Source organism: Bubalus kerabau, chromosome 2 (assembly GCF_029407905.1).
Source record: "Bubalus kerabau isolate K-KA32 ecotype Philippines breed swamp buffalo chromosome 2, PCC_UOA_SB_1v2, whole genome shotgun sequence".
Lineage (NCBI taxonomy): Eukaryota > Metazoa > Chordata > Mammalia > Artiodactyla > Bovidae > Bubalus > Bubalus kerabau.
Genome location: NC_073625.1, coordinates 31,869,690 through 31,888,794, shown reverse-complemented (window position 1 = coordinate 31,888,794; position 19,105 = coordinate 31,869,690). Strand labels below are relative to the sequence as shown.

General features: G+C 42.1%; 1 protein-coding gene across 3 annotated transcripts in view; it reads left to right on the top strand.

The window, feature by feature from the left end:
* TENM3 (teneurin transmembrane protein 3) overlaps positions 1 to 19,105 on the top strand; it is a 532,144-nt gene that overhangs the window by 481,334 nt on the left and 31,705 nt on the right. For all 3 annotated transcript variants that reach the window (XM_055567454.1, XM_055567455.1, XM_055567456.1), the window contains 3 exons: positions 2,951 to 3,183; positions 4,283 to 4,437; positions 5,211 to 6,085. In XM_055567454.1, coding sequence (XP_055423429.1) covers positions 2,951 to 3,183; positions 4,283 to 4,437; positions 5,211 to 6,085 — 1,263 coding nt within the window. The remainder of the gene's footprint in view (positions 1 to 2,950; positions 3,184 to 4,282; positions 4,438 to 5,210; positions 6,086 to 19,105) is intronic.

Below are 19,105 nucleotides of genomic sequence, written 5' to 3'. Positions count from 1 at the left end.
CTGTATTCCAAGGGCTGTGGTACAGTTTCCAACTGAAAAGTTTTATAAGTGTTAATAATATCTATTCTATAGCTTGGGCTTCCCTGGTGGCTCAAATGGTAAAGAATCTGCCTGCAATGCAGGAGACCCAGGTTCGATCCTTGGGTCAGGAAGATCTCCTGGAGAAGGGAATGGCTATCCACACTAGTATTGTTGGCTGGAGAATCCCATGGACAGAGGAACCTGGCAGGCCCATGGAGGTTGCAAAAGAGTTGGACACGACTGAGAGACTAACATTCTACATGCAGCTTGTCCTTTGCAAATATTTCTCTAGTCTAAGAAGGCTGAATTATGATAAAATAAATGAGGAAACCTAGTCTGCATTTACCACTGGATCTGTCTAGATCTATAATCTAATTGAGTAAGACTTAGAGAAGACAGCTTGGATCTAGACAATTCAGGGTGAGTTAAGAGTTCAGGCACAGGATAGTATAGCATAGGTTCTTAACTTGATCTCAGCTTCTTTGGTTTTGATGCTATTGGTCGAAGTCTCAATGTTATCATAAACCTTTCTGAACTAAAAATCAGTTGGTCAGCCAAGAAGGCTATTGTATATAATTCTGCTGAACAGAGATTCCCCCAAACTGTGCACTTGGTAAATTTCCTGCACCCTAGTTACCAGCATCTGACAGTTGGCAGTCATCATAGCCTCACATTTTCACAGGAGATACATCACTGATATAAAAGCCCATCACCCATTTGTACCACCACCCCAGCCTCTCCAGTGCTTTGGCTTTGCAGGAACTTGGAAGGGCAAGAACCAACACCCCCTTCAGAAAACTCTTTGCTTAAATCAGGTGTCCTTGAATCCAAAACACATCACACAGGCTACTCAGAGCTTCTTGCCACCAGTCTATCAACTGAAAATTTCCACACTCACTTTTTTGTTCTTTGAGGGTTTCAGTACAGATCCCTTTTTTTTTTTTTTTTTTTTTCATTTAAGGGAAACTGGGTCCCAAGAAGCAGCTCTAATTTGCCATGGCAGGCTGCACTGTAGGGAAAGGAGCTTGCTCTCATTTCCTGCTGTTCTGCGGGGAATATTTCCAGAGGCGAATGCTCCTCTCCAGGGCTGCATACGCCTCCACATTTGTTCTTCTGGACAATAGACTTCCGTGCAAAATTAGAGCCTTCACTTGATGGACATTTTTAAAGCCATTGGCAGATAGTGCTTGATTTAGAAATTTCTGTGTCTTCAAGGAAGGAGATGCTTCAGGACAGAAAATATAAAGCATCACTTTGGACCTTGTCTTTTTACCATTCCACTGAAATAAAAGTGATGCCAACAGATGCAAAGCTTATGACCTGAATGTCTATTATTTTTGGGCCAAGAAAACTCATGCCCTATAGCTAAAGAGTATACCGCTGCTATTCAAGCAGGCATCTCAGAAATCTGTTGTTTTCTCCTCAAAATGAGTGGCATCATGAAAAAGTATGCATTCTTCATTTACCTTTAGCATCATTCAATTAGAAACAATTCAGACTGGATATTTTAAGAAGGATCTGCATTGTTTTGGTAGTTTTGACATTACAGAATAATAGCAGGACTAAAGAAGCAAATTGAACCTATTCAAGTTTAGAGAATTCTTTTTTCCTGATTTACATGTTCACAAGGCAAGTTATAGTTTAGTTAACAATAATTATTACACTTCTACACGGGCTTGAGTCACAAGGCCAAAGACAGTGCAGTGTAAGAGGAGACAGGACCCAAGTCAGTATTAAGAATAGCTAATGCTTATTGAGTACGTACTGTGTGATCAGCGCTGTTGTCAGGATTTTACTTGCACAAGTTCATGTAACCCTCTCAACAGCCTATGAGATCTGCATTATTATCACGTCTACAGATAAGGAAGCTGAGGCAAAGTTAGCTGGCTTGCTCAAGGTCACACAGTTTAGTGATGAAGCTGATGTTCAAACACGGGCAACGTGGTCCAGAGGTTATGCTCATATATATATACAGCTGGCAGGAAGATAAAATGTGTGTGTACATGTTTACAACCAACTGTATCATAATTAGTGTATAATCAGGGAGATAGGAAAGACTAGAGAATCTTTCCCATGTCATGCCTTCCAAAATAGACCCAGCTTGATTGAGTTACGACTGTGTCACAGCTGTGTATATATATCTGGAAGAGCGACTCTGCCAATACCAGACTGATTATTGGAGGGAATAAAAAACCTCTGCAAAATTTTTCTGAATATTATAATGATATGTAACTTTTCACCTCAGTACAAAGTAATAAACTACCACAATAAGGAACACAGTATGTCTTAGTGCATTTAAGATTTCAGGCATCAGGACTTCTCTGGAGGTGGTTAAGACTCTGAGCTCCCAAAGCAGTGGGCAATGGTTTGATCCCTGGTTGAGGAACTAGGATCCCACATGCCACAAAAAAGAAAAAAAAAAAAATTTTTTTTTTTTCCATTTTTGAAGCCAGGTGTTTTTGGTTTGATTGCAAGAGTAAACCAGAGATTTCCCTACAATGAGATGCAAGTAGAATCACTAGAATGTTACACTTCACTGGAGAGTTTGTTAGAGACCCCTTTCCCTGGAATAATCCTTAAGCCGATCACTCAAGGGGTGTGTATTAATGGCTTTGCATTGAACCAAAAATATTTCAAGAGCTTGCTTCTTCGTTTAGGTTGGAAGCATATCGCCTTCTAAAGGTAATTACTTTTAAGATGGCTGTTTAATAAATTGTTACATCCTCAACAACAGACAAGGAAAAGAGTCATGTCAGAGATTGGCACCAGTTCTTTTAAATCATTGTTTGCAGTGCTGTTCATTTTCTAGTCATTGATGAGGAGTCTCAGTTCGTAATTAGTTTCTCATCATCTGTTTTATTTTGCTTTTAATTTCTGTGTTTTAGGAGTAACTTTTTTTGTGATGTTTCTGTATGATCTTTTCTTACAGCAGCAACCCAGCTCACAGGTACTACCTTGCAACTGATCCAGTCACGGGAGATTTGTATGTTTCTGACACTAACACCCGCAGGATTTATCGCCCAAAGTCACTTACGGGTGCAAAAGACTTGACTAAGAATGCTGAAGTGGTGGCAGGAACAGGGGAGCAGTGCCTTCCTTTCGATGAAGCCAGATGTGGGGATGGCGGAAAGGCTGTGGAAGCAACACTCATGAGTCCCAAAGGTACCAACCGGCATTTACCAATTGGAGGATTTCTTTTCATTAAAAAATTAAAAGGTGGAAAATCTAGTTAGTGCCTGATTGTGTTTAATGCTGAGTTAACATTTTCTTCTCAACTGGGTTCTGGAAAGCCGTTTCACATCTAGTGTTTTGAAAAGCCATTTAGTGTGAAACGGCTAAAATCCTAACGTTGATTTTACAGTAAAATCAACTGTAGGTTGATTTTACGTGCTTGGCATTTTTTATTATCATACCATTTTTTTTTCAACTTTTCAAGGAATCAAGCAAATACTCAGTATCATTCAGGTCACATCCTTTTCAGCTTCAGGGACGTGCCCACATTCTTTCATTGTCCTGGAATTTCTTTGTCGTGAATGAGTCCCAGGCCTCCCTAAGAACCATCACTAAGTGACCCTATTAGCCCTCACCCAGTTTGGAGCTACTAAACTTTTGTTTCTATGCCATGGGAAAAAAATGCTTGCTGTAATGAATTTCTGGAGGTAACAGGGGCTAAAAATTCTATGTGACGGAGGCCTCTAGCTTTTAAACCAGTCGGAACTGACTCCTTCTTCATGTATTATGCCATTCATTACAGTGTTTTTCGATTTGAGCCTTTTTTTTTTTTTTCATTATAGCAAGAGACTGTTATGTGAACACGGACTGGAAAAAAGTATTTGTTGTGCTGAATTATTCATCCTAGCAGATTTCAGTGTAACAAGGTCAACAAAACACTAACCTTGGCTTAGATCTATTTTTGTTAGAATAGAGTTACTCTAAGTTCAGCATAACAGAATTTGACCTGTTTCTATAATTTATAGACAGCAACACTATGCGGTGTTTATATTTTACACACACGTACTCCCCATATGATCCACATGCTAAGTACAGATTCTTACAAATGTGGGTTCTTTATTACATTTTACATTGATTTGTAATGTTAAAAAAAAAATGCCTGTGTTGGATTTCTTTCTAATGTGTTGGCAATCTGCAATCTTGTCTACTGCCCATGTTATTGATGTTAAATGTTGAGTTTAACGATGGCTGTGAGCATTTCATTAAATCATTTTTGAAAGGTTACTAACAGGGACTCTCTTGGATACAGGAATGGCAATTGATAAAAATGGATTAATCTACTTTGTTGATGGAACAATGATCCGAAAAGTTGATCAGAATGGAATCATATCAACTGTCCTGGGCTCTAATGATCTGACCTCAGCCAGACCTTTAACCTGTGACAGTAGCATGCACATCAGCCAGGTAGCGAAAACACTGCCCCCAAGTGTCTGTTTTTCTTCTGCGTGACTTATTTACAGTGTCCGTAAACTCACCATCTTAAACCACGTGTGTCATGGCAGCCGTCCTTGTGATAAAGTTCCTCCATTGACATGTGTCTCCAGAGCTAATACAGAGTTATTTTCTTCTCCAGTTCTGCATTTGAAGAATTCAATGAAATACAGGACAATTATCACTAAGAAATGCTAATCATTTGTAATAAAATACCATTAAAGCAGCAGCCTGCAGATATTCCAAGAAGAACAAAACTGCTTAAATCTCTAAGCTTGTGATTGCGTGAGGTCCTTAAGTAGGAGAGAGAACCCATGTAAGATTAGTCCTCAGGGACTTCTGTTTAGAATTAGAAACTTTACTATTGGCCTGATTGAAAACACAAGAGAACTCTAATGTATTCATAACCTAGAAAGCCCCAGCATTTGGTGATTGTTGCCGCTGAAAGGAATTGTGTTCATATCTCACTGATATCTATTAACTCACTACTTAGAGGTCCATTTGCTACTTAGCTATAATCTGCAAAATCTTTCAGTGAGCTGCATTTTTAAATAAAATTTATTTCTTCCATTTGTCTCCACTCCAAACGTTTACATTTATTTCATTGTATATGTTTTAAAAAAATTTTAAAATGGTTTATCAAATTAACGGTCATTTCCCTAAACAGTCTAATTTACTCTTCTGGCAAATGACCCGCAGCTCAGCAGCTGACTAACCAGACCATTTCTGTTTTTTTTTTAACTCAGGTACGCCTGGAATGGCCCACTGACCTAGCCATTAACCCAATGGACAACTCCATTTACGTGCTGGATAATAATGTCGTTTTACAGATCACTGAGAACAGGCAGGTGCGCATCGCCGCTGGGCGGCCCATGCATTGCCAGGTGCCAGGGGTGGAGTACTCCGCGGGCAAGCATGCAGTGCAGACGACCCTGGAGTCCGCCACTGCCATCGCTGTGTCCTACAGCGGGGTCCTGTACATCACCGAAACCGACGAAAAGAAAATCAACCGGATTCGGCAAGTCACCACCGATGGGGAGATCTCCCTGGTCGCCGGGATACCGTCAGAGTGTGACTGCAAAAACGATGCCAACTGTGACTGCTACCAGAGCGGAGATGGCTACGCCAAAGATGCCAAGCTGAGCGCTCCGTCCTCCCTTGCCGCCTCCCCGGATGGCACCCTGTACATCGCAGACCTGGGGAACATTCGGATCCGGGCGGTGTCAAAGAACAAGCCTTTACTTAACTCGATGAACTTCTACGAAGTTGCCTCTCCAACTGATCAAGAACTCTACATCTTTGACATCAATGGCACCCACCAGTACACCGTCAGCTTAGTCACTGGTGATTACCTGTACAACTTTAGCTACAGCAACGACAATGATATCACCGCCGTGACCGACAGTAACGGCAACACCCTTAGGATTAGACGGGACCCGAATCGCATGCCAGTCCGAGTGGTGTCCCCAGATAACCAAGTCATATGGTTGACCATAGGGACAAACGGATGTTTGAAAAGCATGACCGCTCAAGGACTAGAACTAGTTTTGTTTACTTACCATGGCAACAGTGGCCTTTTGGCCACTAAAAGCGATGAAACCGGATGGACAACATTTTTTGAGTAAGTATATCAAAATTCTACTCTGATTATAAAATATTGTGATATAATAATGTAATATAAGATAATAACAGTATGATCCTTTTTCTGCCTCTTTTTTTTTTTGGTTTTTATTGAAGTATAGTTGGTTTACAACGTGTGTTTCAGAGCAAAGTGATTCAGTTGTATATATATATTATACACACATATATTCCTTTTCAGATTCTTTTCCATTATAGGTTACTCCAAGATACTAAATATAGTTCCATGTGCTATACAGTAGGTCCCTGTTTATCTGTTTTATATATAGTAGTATGTATAATAATAGTATAATCTTAAGGGCAAGTGAGATCCAGCTTTTGGGGGAACCTGAAACTTCTATAAGTTGGGTATCACTTTTTCTGGAGAAAGAAGACAAAATTAGGGTCAGGGCCTTGGAAGGGACCCAGGCAAGTGGGGAGCCCTGAAGCTTAAATTTCATGACCATCAAGGTCAGTCTAACTCTGCTTAAAGATTAATATTTTGCTTCATATAGACCTAATATTATATTAACAGCAAACTTTCATGGAAACATACTGCAGTCTTGGTTTTAGGCATAAACTTTTGGGGTTTATATTTACCCATGTGCTAAAGCTGGCTATGTTAGCTGTCACTGAAGGAGAACTTTTTTTTTTTTTTTTTTTTTCAAACTTTTAACTTTTCATTTTGTGTTGAGTAAGGGCTTCCTTGATAGCTCAGTTGCAATGCAGGAGATTCCCAGTTCAATTCCTGGGCCGGGAAGATCTGCTAGAGCAGGGATAGGCTCCCCACTTCGGTATTCTTGGGCTTCCCTTGTGGCTCAGCTAGTGAAGAATCTGCCTGCAATGCAGGAGACCTGGGTTCGATCCCTGGGCTGGGAAGATCCCCTAGAGAAGGGAAAGGCTGCCCACTCCAGTATTCTGGCCTGGAGCATTCCATTGACTGTAGTCCATGCAGTCACAAAGAGCCTGACACAACTGAGCAACTTTCACTCCCTCATAGCCGTTAACAATGTTATGGGAGTTTCAAGTGAACAGCAAAGGGACTCAGCCATACATATACATGTATCCATGCATTCATGCTAAGTCGCTTCAGTTGTGTCTGACTCCGTGACCCTATGGATTGTAGCCCGCCAGGCTCATCCATTCTCCCCCAAACTGCCCTCCCATCCAAGCTGGCGCATAACATTGAGCAGAGTTCCATGTGCTTATACAGTAGGTCCTTGTTGGTTATCCATTTTAAATGTAGCAGTGTGTACATGACCTTCCCAAACTCCCTTGAAGGGAAACATTAAAAACATTTACAATGAACTTGGCTGATTCCATCAGTACCACATAAAGAAAGGCTTAACTTTTTTTTAAATTTTTTATTTTGTATTGAGGTATAGCCAATTAACATTGTTGTGATAGTATCTGGTGAACAGCAGAGGGATTCAGCTATACATATACATGTATCCATTCTCCCCCAAACACCCCTTCCATTCAGACTGAGACAGGCTGAACTTCTTATAATTGGTTATTGGAGAATCTAAACTCCACTTAAAAGAACCTTACCACTAAATGCAAATCAGAAATAGCTGGTCATTCTGGAAGCATATGAAAAAGTAAAAGGAGCATCCAGCCAGGCTATTCTACTAAATTTGTGGAAGAAAGGCCCAGCCAGTGTGCTCTAAGAACACATTTCATGGACTGTGTAAAATCACTTTCCATTACTTGCTCATTCCACTGACATTGCACAAAGCATAAGGGGAAATTAGACGTGCAGAGATGGCATGTTGACAAATGCAAAATAGTCCTAGAAATGAATATCGAGATCCTTAGTATGACTTCTACAATGAAATGCTGGAGCAAATGTACTTTCAGTAGGAACACACCTCTAAAATTATAATAAAAGTCAGTAGAAAAAAATGACCCAATATACAAATATTTTCCATGCAACTTTTCTGGAATAGAACCTGCACATTAGGCTTAGTTCTCCTGTAGCTTGGATCGCTTTTCTTTTTTGACAGATTCCCTTTTAATAAAATGAATGTTCCCCAGCAGCCTGATTTTGTCAGAGGAACAAACCTTTTCAATTGAATTACATTAAAATTCTGTTCTTAACATTCCTTTTGCTCATTTTGGGAGCGCAATAGGAAAGGAATAAATTGGAAGTTAATGGCAAGCACTTCCTTTGCACTGTTTTCAAAGTGATAGCAGGCTGTATTGCCAAAGAGACGACAGACGAGTACAGTAAAAGTGCCCCCATCTGATGAGACTGGGCGGGAGAGCTGCTCTGATGATAAGATCTTCAGGAAATGATGGTGGCATTGGTAGGGTTTCGGTTTAGTTAAAAGCAGGGGGAAAATAGAGAAATAAGTTTTTAGTACAGTCTAAGGCTCAACCTCTGCTCTGTGGGCCATTTTTGAATGTGTTCTTATTTGTTCCTGGGAATTGACAATGCACAGAAGTTCATCACATGGGTTACTACTGATTGAACTTCTGCAACACATGTACGGGCTCACTAATGACCTAGGATGAGAAATGGGTATACTCCATTTGTGGAGCTGATGTGGGATAGGATAAACAGATGTGGAGGGACTTCCTTGGAAGTCCGGTGGTTCAGACTTCAGACTTCCAATGTAGGGGGTGTGTAGGTTCGATCACCGGTCAGGAAACCAGCATCCCAAAAAATAAATCAAAAGCAGTGTTTCTATTAATTTTCCTCTAGATGTTTACAGCAAAGACATGATTAAAACATTTTCAAGAAATATTTATGCACTCTGCGAAACAGTGGATTACCATACAAGACAGGAGAAAAAACAGAGCACTTAACCTAAATAATTCAGAACCATTATATCAGAATGACAAAGGACTTTTTCTTATAATATATATAATTATAATAATATAATCATAGCATAATGATATACTCTTATAATTTAGCTGTGAATGAGGAAGGGCCCACCCTTTGAAGTGTAACTGTAAGAGAAACTGTAAAACACATTTCTCCAATATTTTGGAGGATTCCTTGGTATTTGTCATTATAGTGAGCTGGCAGATCCCAGAATCCTAGTTCATGTCTGTAATACTTCCCCTCGTATTCTGATAGTACCGCAAGTCTAATTTAGACCTTATAAGGGTTGTGGTTGTCCAGTAGCTAAGTCATGTCTGACTCTTTACAACCCCATGCACACACCAGGCTTTTCTGTCCTTCACCATCTCCCGGAGCTTGCTTAAATTCCTGTCCATTGGGTCAGTGATGCCATCCAACCATTTCATCCTCTGTTGCCCTCTTCTTCTCCTTCCCCCAGTCTTGCCCAGCATCAGGGTCTTTTCCAGTGAGTCAGCTCTTCACATCAGATGGCTAAAATCTTGGAGCTTCAGCTTCAGCATCAGTCCTCCCAATCAGTATTCAGGGTTGATTTCCTTTAGGACTGACTGGTTTTATCTCCTTGCAGTCGAAGGGATTCTCAAGAATCTTCTTCAGCACCACAGTTCAAGAGCATCTGTTCTTTGGTTCTCAGCCTTCATTATGGTCCAACTCTCACATCCATATATGACTACTGGAAAAAACATGGCTTTGACTATATAGACTTTTGTCAGCAAAGTGATGTCTGTGCTTTTTAATACACTTGGTTTGTCATAGTTTTTCTTCCAAGGAGCAAGCGTCTTTTAATTTCATGGCTGCAGTCACTGTCCACAGTGATTTTGGAGTCCAAGAAAATAAAAAAAACAAATGTCATTGTTTCCATTTTTTTCTCCATCTATTTACCATGAAGTGATGGGACCAGATGGCATGATCTTGGTTTTTGAATGTTGAGTTTTAAGCCAGTTTTTCCACTCTCATCTTTCACCTTCATCAAGAGGCTCTTGAGTTCCTCTTCACTTTCTGCCACAAGGGTGGTATCATCTCCATATCTGAGGTTATTGATATTTCTCCCGGCAGCCTTGATTCCAGCTTGAGCTTCATCCAGCCCGGCATTTCATGTGGTGCACTCTGCATAGAATTTAAATAAGCAGGGTGACAATATACAACCTTGACGTACTCCTTTCCCAATTTGGAAATAGTTCATTGTTCCATGTCCAGTTCTAACTGTGGTTAAAGATGTGGTTGGTGAACACTTATTTATAGAGAAGAGTCTGGTAAAACCTATAGCTGGCTCCATTGGAAGTGCATGCATGCGTGCTAAGTTGCTTCAGTGGTGTCCAACTCTTTGCAACCCCATGGACTCCTCTGTCCATGGGATTTTCCAGGCAAAAGTACTGGAGTAGTTTGCTCTGCCCTCTTCCAGGGAATCTTACTGACCCAGGGATGGAACCTGCATCTTAAGTCGCCCGCATTGGCGGCAGGTTCTTTACCACTAATGCTACTGGGAAGCCCCCCATTGGAAGACTATCGTGTAAATATTTGCTTTCTGAAACAGTTCAGACCTTTCCATACCAATAGTTAATGCTGAAAATATTAACACTTCTCGCTTTTGTTGTTAATTTTTTAAGAATGTACTTACCTATTATTACATGTTTACTGTCTTTTGTTTTATAAAATAAGGACTTCCTCAGTTGACCTCGTTATTAAATAATTAACAAAAAATTAAGACTCCATATTGATAGCACTTTCTTCTGAAATGTTGGGGGTGAAGAGTTGAAAACAGAAAACGTTTCCCATCCAAATACTGTTAAAGTATATTGCTGCCCCTGATAGCAGGAAGAATGGCTCCAGGAAAACAAAACCCAATTCTAAACTTGAAATTCTTCACCCGTATAACAGAGTGACTTTTTAGGGTTCACAGGGAATTTCCAAAGCAAAAGAACTTTCATTTCAGAAACTGGAGGCACCACCTTCTTCTGGGCAGCAGTTTCTCTCCATGTTATTTGTTCTTTTTGTATCCCTCCCGTGATTCCTTAAGAAGTGGCCAGCATTCTTAGACACACCGCAGATGGTCTGGTAGGAAGACAACAGCAGGTGTCAGGTCGTTGATAATCCAGCTCTGAGATCCCTGAATTAGACTAATACATGTCATGAACAGAAGACTTCTTCATTGCTGATGAATAAACCCTCTTTCCTCAGACCACCTCTTCTGTTGACTTGCTGTCCATCTAGCTTTGGGGTCCCCTTGTCTGATGACCCTGTGATAAGCCTGGTTACCCCCTTCACTTAGTAATCGGGATTCTTCTATGCTGTTCTTCATATGATTTTAAAACAATTATCCCATGTTATATTTCCTTAGCTGGAGTAATTCCAGGGAGACCCAAAAGATCTTACCTACTGGAAATGTATTATTTAAAAAGTTCATAGCCAGAGCTAGACCTCACTTCTTACACTCGAATGCACACAAAAACAGACCCAGTGTATTGAGTTGGGCAATAGAATAAATTATTTAATAGCTAATGGCATTTCACAGCTCTCTGCTTGCTTACCCCATAAAATACAAAGCCGGTGGGTGTATCTGGAGGCACTCTGTCAGGTTAGAGAAGACAATGTGGGGAAAAAACTCTTGAGTTCTGGCTGATATGTACATGCACACTGCTGAGTTGGTGGCAGTTTTCTGTCTTGGGACTTTGAATATTTGGAGCTTTATATATGAGGGGTTGACTCTGTGGTCTGTCATGAGTTCTATTCAGATTCAAGGAGCAAATAAATGAGTTTCCATTCTTACACGTTTATGTAGGTATATATGGGTCTCTGCTTTATTGTTCTCCTTTCAAGCTTAGCAATTTCAGAATGAGCTTCTCAGTTCATTTCTTTATAATGAACGTAACTCTGTGCCCATGCAGACCCACAGCTGCCACTGACATCAGTTCTGATCATCCCAGAGAAGATGGAAAAGGGAATCTCAGAGGAGAGAGGGGCAGTGTAAATAATACCTGGACTTCATGTTCAAAATAGTGTGCAGACAGCACAGATAACCTAGGAAAACTTGCTGGTGATTATTCCAGATCAGAAAAGATGAATCCAGTCTCATTGACAGTGTTGTTGTTCAGTCACTCAGTTGTGTATGACTCTTTGCGACCCCATGGACTGCAGCATCTCCCAGAGCTTGCTCAAACTCATCTCCATTGAGTCAGTGATGCCATCCAACCATCTCATCCTCTTTTGTCCCCTTCTCCTCCTGCCTTCAGTCTTTCCCAGCATCAGGGTCTCTTCCAGTGAGTCGGCTCTTCACATCAGGTGGCCAAAGTATTGGAGCTTCAGCTTCAGCATCGGTCCTTCCAGTGAATATTCAGGACTGATTTCCTTTAGGATTGACTGGTTTGATCTCCTTGAAGTCCAAGGGATTCTCAAGAGTCTTCTCCAACACCATAATTCAAAAGCATCAATTCTTTGATGCTCAGCCTTCTTTATGGTCCAACTCTCGCCTCCATACATAACTATGGGAAAAACTACAGCTTTGACTAGACAAACCTTTGTCAGCAGAGTAATGTCTCTGCTTTTAAATAGGCTGTCTAGGTTGGTCATAGCTTTTCTTCCAAGGAGCAAGCGTCTTAATTTCATGGCTGCAGTCACTGTCCACAGGGATTTTGGAGCCCAAGAAAATAAAGTCTGTAAACTGTTTCCATTGTTTCCCCATCTATTTGCCATGAAGCAATGGGACCAGATGCCATGATCTGGATTTTTGAATGTTGAGTTTTAAGCCAGTTCTTTGACTCTCCTCTTTCACTTTCATCGAGAGGCTCTTTAGTCCTTTGCTTTCTGCCGTAAGGGAGGTGTCCTCTGCGTATCTGAGGTTATTGATATTTCTCCAGTATTGACTGTGAATCACATCTAAATAGCCAGACATCTGTGTCAGTCTGTACAAATGGAGAGAATAACCTTTCCCTTGGTAGGCATCTGACATCCAACCCTGAAAACTCAAACACTGAAACCACATTTCATTGCTCTTTCTGCCCAAAACTGCATTAACAACCAAGCTGCCCACTTTACAAACACATCTCTAAAAATGTTACCCAATTCCTTTTCTTTATTTTCCTTTTTCTTACTTTCCTCATGGAAAAAAGCACTTACTGCATTAAGTGTGATTTTAAGAGATTTAATCAGCAGATTACTTAAATTCATGGGGAAATGTTATGGTTGATTTCCATTGTTTTGCTATTTTAATTGTTTAATAATTTTACATTAAATTTTTAACCAGTATGGTTAGTCCCAGGGACATCAGTAAAAAAAGGAAAAAGAAAATGTGTAGACAATTGAATACTTGTACATTTTTGTACATTTCAAACATTAACCCTTTAAATCTTTGTACATTTCAAACATTAACCCAAATGCTACTATTGCTAAGGCAGTACTTTTTACTAATACTTGATTTAGTATTAGTCTTCTGCAGTCTAGTTTTAAGAAATCATGCATTCTGTCCAGGTTTCAAAGCAGAAAGGGAAATGGAGAAATTGTGTGTTATTCAGGTTGAGAAAATCCCAGAAAAATTAAAAAACAGATTAATCTGTCAGATTATTTTCAGCCTATCTCACAATATATATAATAATAGAAAATGTTGCATATTTTCTCACTATAATTTGCAGTGTGTCAATAGTGGCAAGCCTACATCAACTCTTTTGGTGTGTTTTATCTAGGCAATTAATGTTCAGTTGCTCCATAATGGTTCAGGTAAATGCAGCTTCTCAAAGTGTCGAATTCCTTCCTTAAACTAATTACATAGCTGTCTAAACCGGATGATCCAAGAGCATCCTATCTGGGTGTGTCAGCAACTTCCCTTATAGGGTGATCTTCAGGTGATTTACTCTGAGACCAAGTTACATACTCCAGCCATTTTAAAGGGTTGTTTGATAACAGGGCAAGAAATCTACGCAGTGACAACCAGTGAAAGGAAAGTTTATTATTTTATAATCCCAGAACTGAAGATGGGCAGTTGGTGTTTTTCAGAGACTGTCTGGCATCTCGTCTCTGACTCATCCAGAGGATATCAAAATAAAAGCAACTTCAGCCTCCCTCCCTCCTGGCTACCCTCACTTCTCAGCCTCCCAGAGGAGGCTCCTTGCCTGAGTTCCAGGATCCTGGTTTCAGAATGTCTTGAGGCCTCAAAGCAAGCTAATATGGTCACTGTTCTCTTCTGTCCTCTGCCCCAGGGTTGGGGGAGACCTAGGAAGGAGATAAGATGACTGAGGATTTCATCATCTCTGACTCCTCTTATCACCCCTCTCTTAAAAACACACATACTTCCAAACAGATTTCCTAGACCTCAGTTCATCCCAAAATTCAGCCAGTCTAGTGGTTCTTAAAGTTGTTGTTGTTGTTGTTGTTGTTCAGTTGCTCAGTTGTGTCTGACTCTTTGCAACCCCGTGGACTATAGCTCACCAGGCTTCCCTGTCCTTCAGTCTCTCCCAGAGTTTGCTCAAACTCATGTCCATGGAGCCGATCATGGCATCGACTTAAAGTGAGACCTTCAGAGGTACGAAGCAAGGTGAGCAAGCCAAGGTGGGGTGTTCCAGGCCAGAGTCAAACATTTACTCGGGAGGCAGAGCATGGCAGGCTTTAGAAAGAACATGCAGCTCAGAATAACAGGAGCATAGAGTATGTGTGGAAGCAGGAAGATGAGTAGAGGGAGATCATAGTTCTGATGCGGCGGGGCTTATACTAACCACCTGCCGATCGCAATTAGACAGGGCTCCCATAACGGAGTTTTCCCCAGGGAAGCACAGTGTTCCATCTGGCAACAACATAAGGATGGACTGAATGTAGAAAAGTAGGAGGCGAGAAAAGGGGGAGAGGGGAGTTAGGAGACCGTAAATCTAGTTGAGTAGTGAAGGTCTGACCCACAGTTGGGCATGGAAATTTCAGAGAAAGAGGTAGGCTAGTCATCAGGAAATGAAATACAGCTTGAGGACTTAATGCACGAGGGGAGGGAAAAGAGAATCCACTAACCTAGTGACCAAGTGGGTAGGAAATACAGGGAAGATGCAGGATGGTAGAGAAAGATGAGCTCTGATTTGGACATTATGATTTGAGGGACCATAGTCCAACCCTGCATGTGGTCAAAAATGGCTAGTGAGAACTCAGGGTGAGGGACTTCCCTGGTGGTCCAGTGGCTTGGGACTCTGCGCTCCCAACACAGGGGGCCCGGGTTTGATCCCAGGGCAGGGAATTAGATCCTGCATGCTCAATTGAGACCCAGTGCAGCCAACTAAATAAAAAAGAAAGAAAAGGAACTCCGGGTGAGTCAGTTCTAGAGATGTGGGCATGGGAGCTGTGGGGAAAATGGAGCCACGAGTGTGAATGAAATCCCACTGGGAAGATCTGGTTAGGGAGGAAAAAGTGTGAATATATATGAATTTATAGACATGATCCTGTTAGCACTTGAGACAAAATTCATGTGAAAGAATATCTTTTGGTGTTTTTTCTTATCTTGCATCTTCCCTGTAATTTCTGGCAATATGCGTATAGGTAGGTAGACAACTGAGTACCAGACGAACACATGATTTAGAAACTAGTTGGTTGTTCTGCTTCCTGTGATGATGGAAGCGTTTTGCATCTTCTCTTCAAAATCTGATTTTTTGAGGATTGCTCACCGACAACATTTGCTCTTGAATTCAAAGAAATTATCATTTGCCTGTGAGATCATTGGTAAGATATATAAACCTCAGGTTCATTCCCAGAATACTGAAATATGAATTCTTCAGGATGTGCAAGTTATAAATCGCACGATGGCTGTTAGGATTCAGTCCACCGTGAGCAGTTTAAATCAGGTTCTGGTTTTGCTGTTTGCCCATGTCCTTCATCAGAAATGCAGATCCAGGAATGATTTGTATATATGCTTTTGTTATGATACGGTTGGTAACTGTGTTCTCCTTTACTGCAGTGACAGAGAAGTTATTACAGATTAGCATTGTGAGAAAAGAATTGCCATACAGATGGCAAGACTGGGGGGATTTTTTGTTTTTTTTACTGGCTGTTAAATGATGAAAGGAAATTGAAACCAAAGGAACTCTGATAGATGGGAGGAAAAAATTCTCCCTCTGTGTCATGGGGACAGTGGAAAAGACAGGTTGATTAAATCTTTCTTGGGAGTACTTACTGTGACTGGTGGCTCAGAATTTTGAGCAAGTGGCAAAGAATCCGCCTGCAATGCAGGAGATGCAGGTTTGATCCCTGGGTCAGGAAGATCCCCTGGAGGAGGGCATGGCTACCCACTGCAGTATTCTTGTCTGGAGAATCCCATGGACAGAAGAGCCTGACAGGCTACAGTCCACAGGGTTGCAAACAGTTGGACACAACTGAGGCGACCTAGCATGCTCTCATGGGGCTTCATGCCATGGGCATGCAAGATTTTAGTTCCCTGACCAGGGATTGAACCCTTGACCCTTGCATTCAAAGCACAGAGTCTTAACAGCTGGATTACCCAGGAAGTTGCCTCCCCCTCCACACGCACACACCTCTTTGTGTTTTTTGCTGTTGAATTCTTTTTTTTTTTTAAGTTTTTGAGAACTTTGTTTCCACCTGAATGTATATGCAGTGTTAACAGTCTATGGGTCTTAGTTGGTGACAGTCTTAGTCAATGTCTGTCTCAGCTGAGGAACTGCTAGGGATGTTTGAGCAGAGAAGTGTTACCCTCGGGAGTAGGGGCATGGCGTGGCTTAGAAGATTGATTTGGTAGCCGTGGATGTGGGGCGAGGCAGCCAAACCAACTTTGCAATCTAGGGCGGCTGTGGGAGTGGAAAGATACATGTGAGACATTATGAAGGCAAAGGAGAGTGTCGGGAACTTCTTGTCTATAAGGGGGTATGAGAGAGAGGATTTCACATCAGGATGGAAATCAGCATTTTCAACTGAGATGGTCTGAGCCTCTGGCTTTCCAGGGCATTTGTCGAGAATCCTGCTGTTAAGGAAACTTAAAAGGAGATTTTAAAATATACCACAAAGGCTAAAACAGCAAGTCTAGGCAAAAACGCAATCAAAATTAAAGATGAACAAATAGAGAAACCTCAACACGGGGCAGCCCATCAGTGAAGGAGCAGAAGGTCATGGAGAGCCTGAGGGAGTTTGTCTTTTCCAGCGAGGGGCTGTTGTCAAGAGGGGTCAACCAGGAGCAAAAAGGAATGTGCTGTGTGATGAATCTGAAGCTACGAGGTTGAGGCCAAATGAGTGGAAGGGGTGCGGGGCATGAAAGTGATGTTCCAGTCAGATTCCCTGGAGCCTGTAGCATTGTGAATTCAAAAGCTCATAAAAGAAAACCATGTCTCAAATCTACAAGCTAGGCAGGCTAGCTCTCACAAGCAGGGCCAGGCAGCGTTCCGGAGCGCCACAAGGCTGCACAGGGGCAGAGACTGTGTCCAGAGGTGTGTATTTGATGAGAAGGCCCCGTTAGAACCCGGGATCAAAGCTTTTCGGAGGACGGCCGGACATCGGCTGTTGCATTGGTTTTCTGCTTTTGCTAAAGATGGGATCACCTGCCCTGTCTGACAGGCATCTCATTCTCCCTCCCTCCCTCATCCAGGGTCCCCTGGTAATTCTAATGTCTGCCATCCATCTTGTTTCACTTCTGTTGTCCTAGCTGTGAATCTGTGCAAAAGTTCTCATGGATCCACAGTGAAATGGAAAAAATAAAAATATATAATGATGGAGAGAATGTGTTCATAAAGCTTTACTTTTTCCTTGTCAAGAATGGTCTGCCCCCTGAAGTTAGGTCCTTTTTTGCCTGCAGCATGGCTAAATGGCCTCTTTTTATGAAAGGATGCTGGTAACAGGTGAAGAATTTTCAAAACTCTCTGTTGGTTCCCAATCTTATTTTTTGTCTTGGTTTGTGAAATCGGCGAGTCTGGGAAGGAGTCCCTGCGTGACCTGTCACCCCACCCCTGGGCTCCTTTAAGCTTGATTAAAGCCTTGCTTCTCCTAAAAACTATCACAGTCCCCAGTGGTGACCCCTGTCCAGGGCCTCCCTCCATCATCTAGCGGCCCCTACCTGGACCCTCTGCTTCAGCAGGCTCTTCTACGCCTTGACTTAAGAGCCTGTCTTTCCTCATGCCTCCACACCCTCTCCCTGCCTGTTTTCTTGACTGGTCTGTGTCCCGTGCCTTCCTTATCTTCCCATCTAAATATTTATCTATTTCAAGGCCCAGCATAGGTCCCCACCTTGACATGGCACTTGCCTGCCACCCCAGCAGGACCTCACACCATCACCTGCACTCGGCGGGCTCTTGACCACCGGGCTTCCGATGCTCTTCGTACCTACAGTTCCCTCGTGCTGTAACTTGCCTACAAGCTTATTCAGAAACTGGTAGGTGACCAGCGGGGTAGATGCCCTAAGGGTCCTTTGGAAAATAGCAGCTTTCCTGGCCAGCCCTGTGTGAGCACTTCAGCCCTCTGAGTGCCTTACTTTTTACGTGCAGCCCCTCGTCTGAAAGCACAAACTCAGGACTTCTGGGGCTACACTGTGGAGCTGGGCCACTAAGATGCCAGCTTAAGCCTCTGTCATACTAACTGCACTGCCTACAAAAGCTACTTGTGGCTGTATTTCCCAAAGAACCGGAAGCAAACAGGTGAGTGTCTGAATACTCAGTGCCCCGTGCTCGAAGGCGGCGCACTCGGCATCCTGTGATAGGAAATGCCTGCCCAGCAGGACGGGAACCGCGGGGTTGGCCAGTGAAAGAGCAGTGGCAAGGATGGAAGAAATGCGTTCCATGGGAGAAAGGTGATGGGCCTGCTGTAGACTGAATGGAGCTAGAAAACATAAACCAGCAAAGGGGACAGAAAAGGGCAGGTGAGTGACAGCCGCGGGAATGCATCAGTGGAGCGCTGGCAAGTGGCATCATCTATATGAAGCTATCGTTCTCCACTCTAAGTCAAGTGCTTTGATTTACAGACGGGCTCGGGGACCTGGGTCCAGTGCTTGGAATCTCCAGGCATGGGCCCATCGTGAGATGCAGAGAGAGAGCCTGATCAAATCACCTAACCACATCAGATTTTCATTTGTCCGTCTATAAAATGGGAAGGGAGGCAAGGGTTGATGAAGTACTGAATTGCCTGTTATATAGGAGGATGCAAAAGGATGTCAATTTCTCTTTAAAATTTTTCTGTGGCTTTTTTCTTCCCATTTTATTG